Below are 17150 nucleotides of genomic sequence, written 5' to 3'. Positions count from 1 at the left end.
AATTATTGACTGACATGCAGTTGGGCGTCATAGCCTTACTCAGACACAGCTGATTCTGTGCAAATATCTTTCTAATACCTTCATTCATATGAGTTTACACACCAAAGCAAACATCTCTGTTTTGATCAGACGTTGCTGTAATACCTCTGCAAACGCTGTCTAAGTCAAGATATACAAAGATGCAGAGCTCTGGTGGAAAGTTAACCACGTTAAAATGATCCTCAAAGGGTCTGAACATGTTTTCTACTTAATTGGCTGGTTAATACAGAGATAAACATGTTTTAATTATTGTGTTCATACAACTATCAAGAAATACCAGGAAATGCTACTGAGCATGCTTATTTTCACTATTACCTGTTGCAATGCAACATGAGGCATCAAAGGATTTTCCTCTTTTTAAACAAAGGTTGTTATTTCAAGCTGTCTCTCCCTTTTTACTTGAACCAAGAAGGTTTAATTTTCTATAATTAATAATTATAGAATAATTATAATTTCCATGCAATGCTGAATGCTGCTCAAGAAAATGCAATATTTTCTCCATCAGTTCATGATAAGTATGAAGTTAACCCTTTCATTATAAACTTTTTTTTCTGTTATAAAGTGCTACGACTTGTTTTTAAGATTAATTTTCTAATATTTCAGTGGAGGTTTCCACCCTTATGACATGTGGTGCAGTCACCATAAAATGTTTCTGATGCTTATATTAGCTTTTTTAAAGCCATATTTATATGAACTGCTCCTTGATATGTTGATGGTGGGTCTTGATGATTTAAGAATCACAATGGCTTTACGAAAAGGGTTAAACCCTCAGTGCTTCTAAAAAGACTGAGCTGAGAAGGAGAGTCGGTCATCAGTGCACCAGCTTGGATAAAGCTCTTGGCAGAGAAAATGTCACAAAATGAGAAATCAGTATAGTCCCACTTTCTGGAGAAAATTCAGCCTTTAGCCTCTTTAAGGAGTTAGTCAAGTAAATGGGCCTTTTGCTATGCAGCTCACTGACCATTTACATGATGAGACATAAGAGTAATGCAGCCCAAAGATAACAGACAAAAAGGTGCTTGGGCAGTTTGATTAGTTGTTGTGACTCATCCCTTGATAGCTCAATTGACAGTGTTGCTTATTTATTGCTGGCCAAGAGCTTTATCTCCATGGTGATACCTTTACACAACAGATGAATGGTTTGCCCTTACAAGCGGACATGTGGGGGAGACTCCTGCTGTGGATAAAGGCAGGGCTGAGGGCTCATGGCTCACATGGACCCCATCATGCTGCAGTATTGGAGGAGTCAGGATGCTGTTTAAGACACGTGATTCCATAGGTGTGAGAGTATTCTTATAGTTTTATGAGACTACAGTGGTAGTGGGGGCAGATTGATTAACTGTATCCCCCCACTTTTAAAGAAGAGACATCAGACTTAGTTCAGGAAGAGGGAGAATTTTTATGAAGAAGTTGTGGCCAGAGTTGATGGCAAATGGTTAATTTTCCATCAATCAGTGGTCATACAAGGCCTTTTAGGAGGGTAGTCAACAGAAGATGATTTGCCCAGCCTTAATGTGTGGTTGTTGGCATTCATCATTTTATTGTTGATGCCTCTGTGGATGTTTTAAAGCAATTTTCCCTCCTGATATTGATTCAAATTCTTTTATTTGTGGACTGATGTCAGAGATACTAAGACTTAAACACTCAATCCACCCTTTAACCGATGTGATACCCAACAACCACTACTAAACTACTGTCACTGTAACTTCATATTAAATGATATTGACTTGACAATTGTCTCATCATGCCATGGCTCTGATTATATACTGCTTTAAACAAATGCATGATAAACAATGAATGATAATTTTAAAAACAACAAAACAGGACTTTCTTTGGTTATCCACTGTAGTTTGGCAGTCATCCTGACTGAAAAACAACAATAACACATTAATGAAGAAAGTTCTCGCATGAAAAAGAAAATCATTTGTAAATGTTTAAAAAGCACTTGACTAATTGCTAACAAAGCAGACAGTCAGTCATTCTTAAGGTTTTTGGGCTGGCCTACCAGATATCTGGCTGGGGGAGCAGGGGGTGCCTGCCGCCTTTAGTCAGGTTGAGAATGGGTAAATGGACTTGAGCTTCTACAGTGTCTTTTTCTCGTTTTCCAGTCTGACTACTCAAAGCACTTTTACACCATACGCCACATTCCCCCCCCCCAAATACACTGATAGCAGAATTAGCTAATTCCATTCATATGCCATCCTTACCTGTAAATATACATACCATCAGTGAAGCATTGGGAGAAAATTGGGGTTAAGTAACCCAAGGATACTTCAGAGCTGGAGATCAAACCAACAAAACATCCGATTGCGGGACGACCAACTCTACCTACTGAACCACATATGGGTAGCAGAGAGGAGAAGCTGAAGACTAATCGTTACCACATTCAGACATAAAACAAGAGCAAACTGCACTAAGCTAGCTACCATATTTTAAAGGAGGGGGTGGGGTTAAAGATGATGATCAGGTTGGTATTGAAATGAAGAAATAAAACACTGTCAAGCACAAGCTTTATATTCTAAGCAGGTCATGGAATTTCTTGGCTGTAGTACTGTTGTAATTTATTGTAGACACGTGCAAAATTACTGAAACTGGACAGTGGCAGATCTTTGTAATGATGATTGTGTGAGTTTGGTAGAACCACAAACATATTGAAGGAATTAATGAGGGACAGAAAAAGTACAGAACAGAACTGCTGGCGATGATGGGACAGGGAGGCGATTGTCTTGATGGCTGTGAAGGAGATATGGAGAACTGTTTGAGACTGCTCCATTTAGAGCAGTGGTTCCCAACCTTTTTTCCTCTGGACCCCAGGTTGGGAACCACTGATTTAGAGGATGCATTTCTTAATGTCAACTCTAACAAAGGACATATTATGGGCATATGGGTACAATTTATGAGAATATACATTTGGCAAACATTAAAGTGTCTTTTTTTTTAGAATACTTTACAAAAATCCTACTTTTCTTGTTTTTCTGCAGGTTTTTCTTGATAAAAACAAAGATGACATAAAAGTGATCTAGCACCTTCAGTGAAGCAATTGATATAAAATAATCACAACTAGATAATCTCATTAAAATCATTCATCCCTAGTTTAATTTATCTAATATTGTTTTTGTTATGATATAGAATGATTAATTGCTTGTGTTTGTTGAATAATGCATACGATGAAGAACCTAAATAATAATAGCCTATTAAATCCCAATTGTAATATTAAGAAAAAAATTGCAATTAGATAATTTTTGCTAACAATTCAGCCCTAATTTACATTATGCAAAAGTTTGCTGGGTGACTGATAATTGATCAGAATTTATGGTTTGAGTTAGTTAGCCATTTGAGTGTTGCATGATATTCAAACTAGGGGTTGACTGATGTTTTTTTTTCAGGGCTGATATCAATTATTAGTAGCTCATGAGACTGATAACCATATTTGAAACTGATATGATTTATCATGACGTAAAAACATGTACTTCATGTGGCAAAAGCAAAATTGCATGATCAAATAAATGAGGGAAATTAAAACAGTTTATCCCTACCTCTATCAGCATGAGAAACGGAAGAAGAAAAAAGAAAACAGGAGGTGATACTATATGCTTCCTGTGTCAGTGGCACTCAAGAATAAGTAGGCTATTAACTGGCTGTTCCCCCGTGTGGCAACTCACCACACAGACTGTGTTGTATACAGGACCTTTGTTGAGACTGTAGAGAGTGAAATTAAAGCCAGAGGGGAAGACACAATTTACAAAGCACAAAGTAGAGCACTTTTTGATAAATTAATGTTTTCGATTAGCTGTAAAATAAAATGCCTATACCAATAATCCGCCAAATACCAAATTGTGGCCACAATATTTGGTCAGTCCAATAATCGGTCGACCCCTAATCCAAACAAATACAAACAAAGGTTGCAAATCTGAATATCTGAGGATCAGATAATCATGAAGTCAGTGATCATGAGTGAGGAAGCTGCAAGGCTTTTTGAGATTTATTTGTTTGGTGCCTAGTGAGTTGGCTCAGTGCCTCCTACATCTGATCCAGGGTGGTTTTTACCACAGCGTTCACCCAGGATGGTGTTGTTTAATGCAAAATCATGCCCTCTGTTTGCCAGTGCTCCTTACACCAAGTCCAAATTTGTTTTATACACAGTTGAAAACAGTGATGGGACAGTTCTTTGGGACACAGCACTTATTTTAGTGCCTTAACCTGGAGAGAAGTGCACAGTTCAGTGCTATTTAACTCTAGTTAGAGTCGGTTTAGTTTCACTCTGCCTGCTTGAACTAAGCAGAAGTAGAGATTTTTCTAGATTTTAACAAAAGATGTTAAGTGCAGGTCTGCAGGAGTGAAATGATAGCAGTGTAGGCACAGTGGTTGAGTGTTGTGAGCAGCAGAGTAGTGGAATTATGAGGGAAAGAGGCAGAGAGAGCGCTTAGAGATTGTGGGAGTAATCCGCTGGCCATCTGTTGCTCTCTCCCTCTCTCCCTCTTCCTCTGGCCCCCTCCAGATCCAACAGCCAGCACAAAGAGGGTGTATACTGCAACAGCAGCAGATTGTGATGTCACTTCCTGTTCCTCTTTTTCCAGTGAATGGGATGCTTTTTGCTGGTTTGAATGGATCAGGCCTTGCAAGAAATATTCATATATCATGTTATGGTTTGCCATCCTTCTAAAAAAATAGTTTTATTTAGTTAATGTCCTAGATTGATTCTGCAAAACATGCAAGCAACAAATCAGTAAGAAAGTCTGTAGGGTAATTATGCAGCTTGCCCAGCCAAACAGGGATCTAAATGGCATCTACAGGATCTAGGGCAGAAAATGATAAGCATCAGTTTCCTTTATAATAGCCCCCAGGTTTGTTGCCCTCTGCTCTGTGCACCACATCCCTAAATAACAATGTAAATTAACACAGAAAGCTTCTGTGCCAGATCACTTTCTCCACTGACAAATAGTACCCGAGCAACAGTGGAAAACCAGAAAATGTTTTCCACACATTTCCACTGCTCTCTTTCCGCTCCACTGTGAGGTATGCACCGGCCAGGAAACACTTTGTAAGTTTTTTTTTTTTTCAGCCTTTGTGATAAAGTTCCTCTTCCCATTGTTATCTTTAAAAACAACTTTTTTTTTTTTGTCAGGCTCCTGAATTATTTGCAAATCTTTGTAGCTTAACATGTGGCATGCAGGACTTTATTTTGTATATAGTGATGCAGGTCTAATGTTTTGGGCCTTTATTGGATTTGACAGCTGAAGAGGGACAGTAAATGTTGGGAGAAGAGGGTTGGGGCTTACGTGATGTTTAAGCCAAGAAAGGGAAAGAAGTAAATACTGTACTCCAATTAATATGCAGAGAGAAGACAGAGGATTTTGCATGAAAATATGAAAGCGTAATTTGTGCCTCTATCATCCCATCCTGTCCATCTGCCAGCTCAGGCTCCAGAGGTTTAGTAGGTTACATGCTTGAACACATAACCCTGCTGCAGCAATCACAGTTAATCCCCTCCAAAGCACTTCACAATCCCATAAAGGTTATTGTATGTGCATCAAGGGGCTAAAGATAGCAGATCTAAATAAACACAAAAATGCATTAGCAAGCATTTTTCTTCCTTAATTATTTTTTGACCTTTTAGGGACTGTCTGCTGAAATATATGCTGCTAAACAGGGGAATGAATTTCTAACACAGCTTTCCAAACATCCTAGTTTTATTTTTGGAAGTTTTTATTATTTTACTTTGCATCCAGAGACAAAATTATTTCACAAAAACCAAAAACTTCCAGGGTCAAAAATTTTAGACTCCTTTTAGAAGTGACCTTTTTGTGGAGCCATTGCACAAATCACTGTTCTAAAATGATTTGCTTTACCTTTGTAATGCTCAAAGCTTGTACAGTCAAGTTTAAACTGAGGTTTATCTTCAATTTACACACAGTACAAAAACTCCAGTGAAGGTTTGAACTGCCATTGGACAAAGCATCATGAAACAAAAGAAATCAGTTTAGACTTGAGACAAAAGAACTGATGATGCTCACAAAGTAGGAGGAGATACAAAGTTATCACAGTGTTGAAGTGAGAAGTGTTTTCAGGAAAGTCAGTGTCACACAGTACAGAGCAAACCTAGCAGAAAGGGGAAGTTAATGACTCTGGAAGGAAAACTGGTGAAAGATGTGTCTAAAGACCCCAGAATAACTGCCAAGACACTAGTGAAGGACTTAGCCAAGTCAGGAATTGTAGTCTCTAGGGTTCGAATAAGTTGAGACGTCACGTTGTCATATTCTAAATTCGTTGGAAGTTGTTGTTTTTTTTAAAAAGGTGACAGCCCTATCCCGTACACACTGATAGGAGTAGTGGTGTAAAGATAATCTGATATGGATTGGTAAACCGATCTTAATGCCAGCTGTCCGAGTGCATCAGTCCACGGAGCCTCGGATCGGTAAAAATGCGGCACGAGCTGGTCTTTGGACCGGTTTTACCATAAGAGATCAGCTCATTAAGGCTCTGCTGCTTGTTTTCATAGCCAGTTTTGCCATGCTCTGGCTCAGCATCTGTAATGTCACGCGACCCGTGGTGACCTTTTAGCTTTAAATAAGAGTTTCATTCACCTTAGGTAGCTGGATGTGTTTCACCGGTCATCGCCTAAACGTCTTTTAGTTACAGTTCTGCACCTCAGGAAAAAGTCATGTGGACTTTATATGAAGGAAGGATAACTTTCCAAATGTCTGCCCATTTGTACGCTAAAAATAAAAGCGATTAAGAACTACAGCAGCTCATAAATCTCACCTGTTGAGACGGCGGAGCTAAAGTTTAGCTAAGATGCTAATGCTAAATGCAGCACAAACAGACCCGAACATTAACACTTTTCTGAGTTAAAACTTGAAGTCTTAAGTTATCACCGTAACAACAGCCCCTTTATCCATGGGGTTTACAACTGTAACGTGTAGCTGGGAGTGACTGATTTGGTGACATAATCAATACATCTGAGCCCACTGATATGATGTTAAACAGAGATGACTTCACTGAGCTGGAGCTCAGCTGCTCTCCAGTGTATTAATTCAAGAATGAAAACAATCAAGAACAGTCATATACACAGAGAAAGGAAGTAACGATGTTTTTACTAGATGTAGATTGAATACTCACATTAAGAGGAATTATGAAAGGAAAAAAATGTATAAAAAGCTGTTTTAATTTGACTGTTTTCAATATTGTTTTAACCCCTTGTTCTCCTGTACTAGCAGACACACAGAGCTCTGTCTATCCAAATCTCCTTGTCACTTTAAATTCGTTTTAATTTATGCTTCTTGGTAAAATTTGATATTTAGTTTGTACTGATATGGGGATTAATAATGTTAAGGAAGTTACAAGTACAGAAGGATGAACATGTACCAGTAGAAACTCATTATGATATTTATCTCCCAATTTAATGTCTAAGACACCTGGCTGTGATGAAAACTTTCTTAAACACAATTTGAGAGTGTTAGCACAGGAGGCCTGGCATTTAGTCTTTTTTACAAGTAAGATCAAATAAACGTAGATTATTATGAAATTATCTTGTTTTCTCCTTTTTTGGTAATTTTTGTTTAAGCAAGAAGTTATTTTGATTCAATAATCAGATTGTACTGGATCGAATCGGATCGGATTGAACCGAATCGTTCTGCATTTTAATGAATCGTCAGTGAATCAAATCATAGTCTGTGATTCGAGATTCAAATCGAATCATCTTGAGAAGGAGAGATTAACACCCCTAGGTAGGAGTATTAATCTACGGGGATGCTTCCGTCCGTCTAGGACTGGGAATCTCATAAAGGTGGAAGGAATGAAAAAGGAAGGACATGGAGATTTTGAAAGAAAACCCCAAGCAGCCAACTGCAAAATTTAGTCTGGGTCATCGCTTTGTCTTCCAAAACATCCATGGCTCCTGGTGAAGAACTACCTCCAAAGGACCAAAGTGAATGTTGCTGACTGGCCTGGACAAAGCCCTGAATTGAATCCCATTGAAAATCTGTGGGGTAAACTGAAGACCAAGGTCCATGCCAAAAGGGCAATCAAATCTGGAGGAGCTTGAGAGATTCGCCGAAGAAGAATGGGCTGAGGTTCCTCAAGTGGCATGTCTAAAACTCACTGAAAACTAAAACAAATGACTGCAGGCTGTTATCCAGCAAAAAGGAGACACAATTGACTATTAGCACCATAGGGGGCTAATAGATTCACCCTCATCTGTATTTAATACTGATTGTTTACTTTGTTTGATGGTGACATCACTGTCTGATTCTTCATGTTCACATTCCTACTGCTGGAGACCTCGTAGAAAGGGGAGCATGGGTTAGAGAGATGCTTTGGAAAAACTTTTAGTGTTATTAATACTCAAGATTTTATTACCTCCACCAAGGAGGTTATGTGATCGGGTGAGTTTGTTTGTTTGTTTGTTACTTTGTTAGTAACATAACTCAAAAAGTCATGGATGGATTTTTAATAAAATTTTCAGGAAATGTCAGAAATGGCATAAGGAAGAACTGATTAGATTTCTAGTTGTAGCTGTCACAGAAACATTCAGCTTGGTATATTTAATGACATTTTAAAAATTGATTTGTTCAACCTTTGTTTTACCAAAAAATGTTGTTAATATTTGGTTTTAATATTTGAATTTGTACATAGTTTTCTAAATAAACAAACAAACAAAAAAAAGGGACACAATGTAACCAATGATGATGATGTAATAATATTAATAAGTAGAAAAGCACTCAGAGAGCGCAGACCTCCGCCAATAGCCCTATCTCCCAATAGTGAAGAATCCTTTAAAAACACTCCTGGATTCAGATGGTGATCCGGATCACTCCCAAAATCTAATTCGCCAATTACCCCCCGCCCCCCCAGTGGGGTGGAGACACGGTGAGGCAAAGCATTGGCTTTGCTGCATGTGGGCTGCCATGGCAGAAGCACCCATGGTCTTACCGGATAACTGAAAGTCATGGCAGAGGGTGAATATTCCTCTATTCCTCCCAGCATTGTGAGTATTGTCGCTGCAATTCGCTGTCTTCCTCTCTGTTATGCTCCGACTCGTCTCTTCGACCGGCCGTGCGTCTTTCAAAGTCTATAAACTCCAAAACTTTGAATAGAAACACACCACAAGCATGCTGCTGGGATTGCAGTTACTCATGTCCGCCATCTCCTGGTGTAAAGTGGTAACAGTGCAGACCTTTGCCATTAACCCTATCTCCCAAAAGTAGAGAATCCTTTAAAAAATTCCTGGATCCAGACAGTGATCCGGATCAGTCCCAGAAGCTAATCAGTTCTTCCTTATGCCATTTCTGACATTTTCTGAAAATTTTAATGAAAATCCATCCATGACTTTTTGAGTTATGTTGCTAACAAACTAACAAACAAACAACCATTCAAACGAACAAACCCACCCGATCACATAACCTCCTTGGTGGAGGTAATAATAACAATAATAACACAAGCATGCATACATTACATATTACAGCTACGTAGCTGATTTTTGTGACTTTGTTTAGAATATGTCATCTCACCAAAGCCATTTGAGGTTGATATAAAATACACATGTAAGAACAAATAAAGAAACCTGACAAATGTGATGATGCTTGAGTAAAATTGTCATGGAATTCTATTTATATCACTTCTAAGCTGTTTGCAGAGGGAAGGATTATTGCTCTAGCGGGGTTTTCTCAGCGGTCTTATACAAGAACAGATTGTGTATCAAGAGATTAGATACAGATCACTTCTTCAGTGATGGTTGATACAAGTTTGAGTAAAGGTACCAAGATGTATGGGGGAAATGGAAATTGGGCAGTTTGTGTCAGAGTGACGATGTTTTGTGTATTTTCTGTCGTGACACTACTCAATTAAGCACTGTGACATTTTTAACAAAAACATTGAATGTTTTTAATTAAACATTGCATGTTTTTGTGCAATGATATTTTGTATAAGAGCTGCTCAACAAAACAAGATGCTCATCTTTTTTGATCAGGTCTCACATGACGTGTTGCTGCCTCTGTAGACAACAGCACTGTGAGATTGATGATGTGTTTGTGTGATTCAGCTGTCACGAGTCCTCCACTCAGGCTCTCTTGTCTGCATGTGAATTAATTATTTAGGCATATATTATGTGGTTTTCTTTCCATTACTCATGCCTTAAATGTTTGTATTTCTGCTTTTTCCCCCATAATTAGTGGACTCAATCAGTTTGTGCATCAACTTTGATAGTTGTGCTGCATAGGGTTGCAGGATATTAGATTTTTTGCCAATTTTTGACATGTTAAAATTTCCAAATTTGTTTTAGCTAATACTGATACAGATATATGCATTATGCACTCCTTTTTTATCGTATAAAACACCAAGTGTCTCCAGTGCACAAAGAGGCTATGTAGAGAGGATCAGGGAAGTAGAGACTGGTAGCTGTTTAACATCTGGGGCTTCATTCAGAATGTACAGGGCTCACAATGCTTCCTTGAGTGTGTATAGCTTAGGCAACCACCTACTGTATGTGTGGTTGTACCTTTGTGCATTTTGCTGATATTTAAGGCAGAAATATGATATATACTGTCGATATGTGTGCCTGATTTTTTTGGGTGTAAATATCGGTTGAAATGTTCATATCTGCTGATACTGATATCATGCCAATAATATTGTGCATCCTTACTGCTGAACAGTGATATTTGATTTATTTCAGCTGATTTAAAATAAGATAAGTAAAAGAAACAGATGTCTAATCATAATTTTATTTTGCTTTGCAGTGAAAAAAGCCAGGCTCCAAGGACCTCCAGGTGAGTACTATCTTAACGTAACTTTGGTCCCAATTCCGATCCGACAGGGCTTTTCTGTGTGGGTTTGCATGTTCTCCTTGTGCATGTGTGTATGGGTTCTCTCCAGGTGCTTTTGTTTCCTGTCATAGTCTAAAGACAAGGCTGTTAGCTTATTTTACCTACTGGACATACAACAAACTGATTTTCAGAAAAAATTACCATCTGCCACATATTAGTGCTGAAGTGCTGTGTAACAAACTCTTGATCTACTTGCTAGTACATTTAATAATTGATAATAATTGTAGTAGTTAATCAACATAGACATGCAGTTTTCTGACAAGCTGTGTGGTAAATTAACCTGGGATTTCCCAGATGCCTCAGTATCTCCTCCCAGGTAGTATTTTGTTGTCACTGCTGCCTCACAGATGCTTTGGGTTTGTACTACTTGACTGATAACAGCCTCTCTGTTTGCATTTTCTGTAAAATGCAAACAGATTTAAGGCAGTAGCAAATCATACACGTCCCTCTAAAATCAAATATGTGTTTGTGTGTGTATGTGCATGTGTGACCCTCTAGAATACAGCTTATGCATCAGAAAAATGAAACTTGCTCTCATCTTCTTATGTAGGTAACAGTGACATTTTGGCTAGTCACCAAAAACATGGGTTGACTGGCATTATGTAATCATGTGTTCTTCTACCCCTGGCCCCACACAGGTGAGCTTAGATCATTGGCTGCTAAATCCAAATCCCCTCTCTCTCCACCTATGCAAATCCCTCTAGTGTTTAGCCTCACGCCTATCTTTAAGCCATGTGACAATTTTAACAGCAGGCAGCATGGAGAGAAAGTCAGCACAGCTTTGGATCAGTGGGTGACTTTTACTCTCAGTGTCAGTCCCAGAACGACACGGTGTTCATCAAGGATAATTGCTTAAGTAATTGTCCAACAGGTCTTTACATTTGTTCAGCTGTTATTATCTCCTTCTACTTTAGGATCACTTTTTAAAATGTGTCTGCATTGTGTCACAAGTAATCTGTTGTGCTGAGATATCTGTTTTAGATAGCTGTTTTTAGATGTTGGCCCTCCCTGTGTGTATGTGTGCTCCTCCCCGCTGCCAGTCACTGTGACACCTGCCCCAAAGCAAACATCAGGGATAATTCCGTTTAGCCTGCTGTCTCTCACAGGCAAAATGTAAACACACGTTTTTTTTTCCCAAGAGGGGGAGAAAGGGATTTGTCAAGCACATACCTGTATGAGGTTTAAAGCAGGTAGTGGAGACGATTAATGATGAAAAAAATCCAACTTCTTGAGCTCCGACAGTGATCCAATACCTGGGTTTAGGGTACCAACGATACTTGTTACCAATACGGTTGAGAAATCAATAGCCTGTATTCCTCCCCTTGAGATTTCTGTAACTTTCTGATACAAAATCAAATAATAAAGAACATATGAAGTGACATGTTTTTATCACGATTTGCCATGATTGTGCCACTTGCAATAGCATCGCTCACCCTCTGCCTTCACAGTGAACCACTGATGACTACAAGCTGCATCGTATGTGCAGAGCAGCTAAAGCTGCTTGTTCAAGGCTTTATCATGTTGCAGCCAATATCCTGAACATTTTCATGGAATAAACTTGTGCAGCATTTCTTGATGGTTGGTGAACACAAATCACTGGTGTGTGTGATCTGAAGTTTCAAAGCTGTTACCTGCAGCACTGCATGTCATAGCTCTTAGTATGTGTTATGAAGCTTGAAGCTTTTTCCATATAAGCTCTGCTGGTAAGTGTTTTAAAATTATCTTGTAAAGTCCAAGATGTACTATTACTACAAGAAACTTGTACTTTGCAGAATTTGCAGAGAGTTGTAAAAGTTTTTTTGCTTTAAGGGGACCACACACACAATGATTTTTAAGGTTTTAACAGATTTTTTCTATATGAGAGACTCTAAACCTGGCAACAAATGATCACTAATTTTACATTTTTGTTTGTGTTGTCTGTGTTGTAGAACAAGAGGATCAATACAGCACACCAAACACTAACAGAGTCTCAGCCTTGTCTGGACTCTAAAAACTCTAAATTTTGCACGTTCAAACAAAGGTTGTATCAAACCCAACATTTTGAACTTGGATACAATACCAGTAAAAAAAATTGTTATTATCATTTGATACCTGTTTCAATATCACAGCAAAAAAGGAATAGAAAAAGATTCATTTAGCTTCTTTTTTAATGAACAGTTTTGGCAGGTGGTTACCAGCCATTTTATTTTAACAATATAAATAATATAATAAAATATAGTATTCAAGATTTGTTTTCTCAATCAAGATCAAGAAATTAAATGGGAGTTGATGCACCAATGATCCAAACTGATGCTTCTTTAAATCCAGTCCCTGTAAATGTTTGCTGCGTGACATATTGTGGCACTGTAAATCCATGTGGATCCATGCAGACTTTCCTGTTTTTGAGTGCCAGACTGAAGGAAAATGAATACTTTGTGCATGATACCTGCCGTTATTTAACTATCTTGGGCTTAAACAAGTGAAACATCAGTTCAGAAACACCTTTAGCAGGAAGACTGGTTACAAAACTTCTTATGTGAAACTGAGTCAAACTGTTTTAGCACACAGCTGACTGTAAACATCTGACAGCAGTTCTGACACGGAGGAGGAAGCAGGGTCCTGTGATCAATTAGTGATTGGTCTGCTCAGTTTTGGTCATGAAGTTAGTAAAAACAGGCCCCATTTTATATTGTTTTCTGTCACAGAATCATTCTGTTACATTACTTTTATTCTTTTGTCCCAGTGGCCGGTAGGTTGAGAAAATTCACCAGATATTGCTAAAAAAAATACCAACATTTAGCTGATGGTGGGTGCCAATTTCCCATGCTGATATACAATATATTATTATCAACCTGATGCAGCAACTTGCTCATTTGAATCCTTGGAGGAAATATAAGAGGGGAAAAAATCCCCTCAGGCATACAAGACATCTGAGATAGCCTTAACTAAATGCCTCTGCTCAAACAAAAGGTCTTCAGCTTTCCTTCCAAAACTACATAAAGTCTGGGAGTTCAGAGCTGCATTTTCTACATATTATATCTGTACTTATTCCTGCCTTACAACTCATTAGGTTTTGTTAGCATCATAAACTTGATTTACAGTATTTATGGGCATTATATTAACATATATTCTATGTTACGGACATTTGGGGGAAAAAATGCTCTGTATTCAGGTAAAGGGAAATTAAAACATGCTAATGTTATGATAATCCTTACATACTCAGCAGAGGATGTGTGATTTGTTGGAAGTGCTCTGAGAGTTTACATAGGGCTGGTCTGGGATGTGTGTTTGCGCTGTACTGTCACCACACCTTTGGATAGATACTTTTACATCTAACAAAAGAACTACCCACCTTGGTGTTTGTTTTCTCCCAGAGAATTTTCTACATGTAGAACGTAGCCAGGTGATACAGACCAGAATCATGTCTCTGTGTTTTTTTAGCTGAATGCAATGCACAATCTATACTCTAAAAAAAAAAAGACATTTCTGTAAAGAAATAATATACACAAAGTGAAATCCACATGGTCTGAATGCAGGTTGTCACACAAGCACCTTTATTAAAAAAACAGCCTCAAAGCTCACACATTTTCTGTTTGGAATTGCAAACAAATACATTTTTTTCTACCTTCTCAGAAAACAAGCTCTCATTATACCCAGTATTTTCATTGCAGAGTTTTCTGAACTGTTGGGACCTCTTGTGAAGATGTCCCAGCGTTGTAGAAAAGCCCTCAAATAGATTTATGTCTTCTGCTGCATGAAATATTGACAAGTGGTCTGAATTTGAAATGTCAGCCTTCCAACTGTGTGCAGTTCCTGACTAATTTATTGAAAAAAAAAATCATCATCAGTCAATAATGGATGAAGGTCCTTGACTGAGGACTCAGGGGTGAGTGGGTGGCTCACAAGCAGGAACCACAGGACCTCCCACAAAACATGGTCAGGAGAAGAAGCCTGTAATGTCTCCTGGCTCACCTCAACTGATCCACTCCTTTCACACAGCCAGACTGGTGCGCTTGTTGTGCTTTCACTATGTCACTTTCTGTATTTGCTTTATGTCACTTTGCATGTTTGCACAGTGCATGTGCGTAATGAAGAGACATAAAAGAGTTTGTCCACACAGACTTTTTTTTCTATTTGAAGTTGTCAGGGCTAGTTTTCTTCAGGTAAAAAGTCTTATCTCTTGTGTTCAGGATCAGACTAGGAGCTTGGCTTTTATCAGGTTTTGTGTCATATGCTATAGCCCTCCAATAATGCCAGGCTTTATCACTAACTAAGCATATGCTTGAAAGAAAGAAATGCTGGTTTTGCGATGACTAATATAGCAAGCTTAACTGGTGCTGATGTTTTTCTTTATATCTAAATCAATTCTGTATTTAATCAAATGGGTCTTGCACTAATGCAGGGTATGCAGGATATCTGGTCAAATTGTCAACTGACAGCTGCATCAAAGTGTTAAATTTTTTATTTATAAGAATTTATTGTTAATGCTGGCAAATTTTTCAATGAATTTTGACTTAATCAATCATAGGGGTGACAACTTCAATTTAAAAATGTATGCTAAATCATCACACTCTGATGCCATAATTCAACCAGCTATTGTGGCATTGTAAATGTGACTGGAATACATGTTGAAATTCTGTGCTCTTAATTTTTATGATTTTTGCATTAAAATCCATATTTATCAGATTAACATCATTCTAGATTGTCATAAGTAAGTGGTCAATAAGCCTTCGGTCTCCACTTCTTCTGTAAAAAGTTTTGATGCCTTTCAGAAATGTGTACCCTCTGAGTTTTTTGTTACTATTTTTATTAGTCCAGCAGTAATGCAGCCTCTCTGAAATTATCAACATGTGTGATTAATTGTGGAATTTATTAATTACAAAGCCAGTAATTAAAAATATTGTTTTTTTTTAATCAACTGACAGCACTCATTTCTTAAATAATAATTTATTTTTAAAAAAGAAAATATTTTGGCTTTAGTGCTGCACAGTTAAGGGACTTACAGTTTCAAGTTAGATTTTAGCCTCCCAGCATTATAAAATGAGCCAGTTGTAGCTCAGTTGGCCCTTGCAGTTGGAAGATTGAGGGTTCGATCCCCAGCTCCTGCAGTCACATGTGGACAGGGCTGTAGCTAGGGATTTTGGGCCCCTAGAAAGGATATTACACAGGACCCCCCTTAGCCAACGAGCCAAGCAACAAAATCTGCAATTTTTGTAAACATCTATGCATTTAAATGTATTTCTGAACCATAATTTCCCAATGTATGAGCAATATTTTTACTATGATGAAATTAAATTTACTTGCATTATTTAGCAGCACTGGACTATACCATTTGGACATTTTTAAGGGAGGAGCAGGGGCTCTCCAATATTTTATTTCACTCTATTTGATACAAATTTCAGTCTGTTACCCAATCCACTCAGTTGCTTTTGATTCAATAATAACGGGAAAAAAAAAAATCACACTTTTCATTGCAGACTTCCCAAGGGCCCCTCCCTACTATGGGTCCGGATAATCAGTACCCTTTCCCCCCCTGTGCTACGCCCATGCATGTGGTTGTGTCCTTCTGCAAGATACTTAACCCTTTAAAATCTGATTTTCTGGACTCTTTTCTTATTTTAACCATAAAAGGCCCAGAAAATGTCCTGCGAGTACGTGCTTTTGCCCATTTTTCCACAATACTTACAACTTTTAATATATGGCACTTATTTACATTTTACTGCAGGTTGGGACTTCCGGTTTGTAGATGAGACTGTAGCCAGCTAAAACAAGGAGCTCCCGGCCGAATAAGTTTGAAAAATGGAGAAAACCTTTATAATCATAACTTGATGATGGAAAAATAATTAACATGGATAAAACACATTTTGCTGCATTTTAAGAGTGTTTTAACAGTTTAAAATGAAAAAAACACAAAAAACAGGGGAATTTTATGCTAGAATCTTAGTAAGAAAAGGGGAAATTACGGTAATAACCACATGCTAGCTGTGAAGCACAGTTTCTCAACTTTCAGAAACTGTTTGAATTTTTCCGATAACAAACAGTCATGCAATTATGGTCATGCAAAGTGTGCTTCAACAGCTTGGCGGCGGCGGCGGCGGCGGCACGCTAGGATTTAAAGGGTTTACCCCAGTTTGCTCCAACGGCTTTGATGGTGGTGTGTAAATGTGTATGTGTTTGAATGTGATTAGCTCATACTGATGGCCAAATTCTCCATGGCAATCTCTGCATCAGTGTGTGAATGTGGAGTGAATGGTGTGAATGGGTAGGTATGACCTGCGGTGTAAAAGTGCTTTGAGTTGTCAGACTAGAAAA

General features: G+C 38.2%; 1 protein-coding gene across 4 annotated transcripts in view; it reads left to right on the top strand.

Annotated features, from left to right (window-relative positions):
• LOC121525226 (protein unc-13 homolog B-like) overlaps window positions 1-17150 on the top strand; it is a 78131-nt gene that overhangs the window by 1516 nt on the left and 59465 nt on the right. For all 4 annotated transcript variants that reach the window (XM_041811098.1, XM_041811096.1, XM_041811097.1 and 1 more), the window contains exon 2: window positions 10773-10802. In XM_041811098.1, coding sequence (XP_041667032.1) covers window positions 10773-10802 — 30 coding nt within the window. The remainder of the gene's footprint in view (window positions 1-10772; window positions 10803-17150) is intronic.

This window comes from Cheilinus undulatus, linkage group 17, assembly GCF_018320785.1.
Source record: "Cheilinus undulatus linkage group 17, ASM1832078v1, whole genome shotgun sequence".
Lineage (NCBI taxonomy): Eukaryota > Metazoa > Chordata > Actinopteri > Labriformes > Labridae > Cheilinus > Cheilinus undulatus.
The sequence above is the reverse complement of the archived record's forward strand: the minus strand, read 5'-3'. Positions and strand labels throughout refer to the sequence as shown.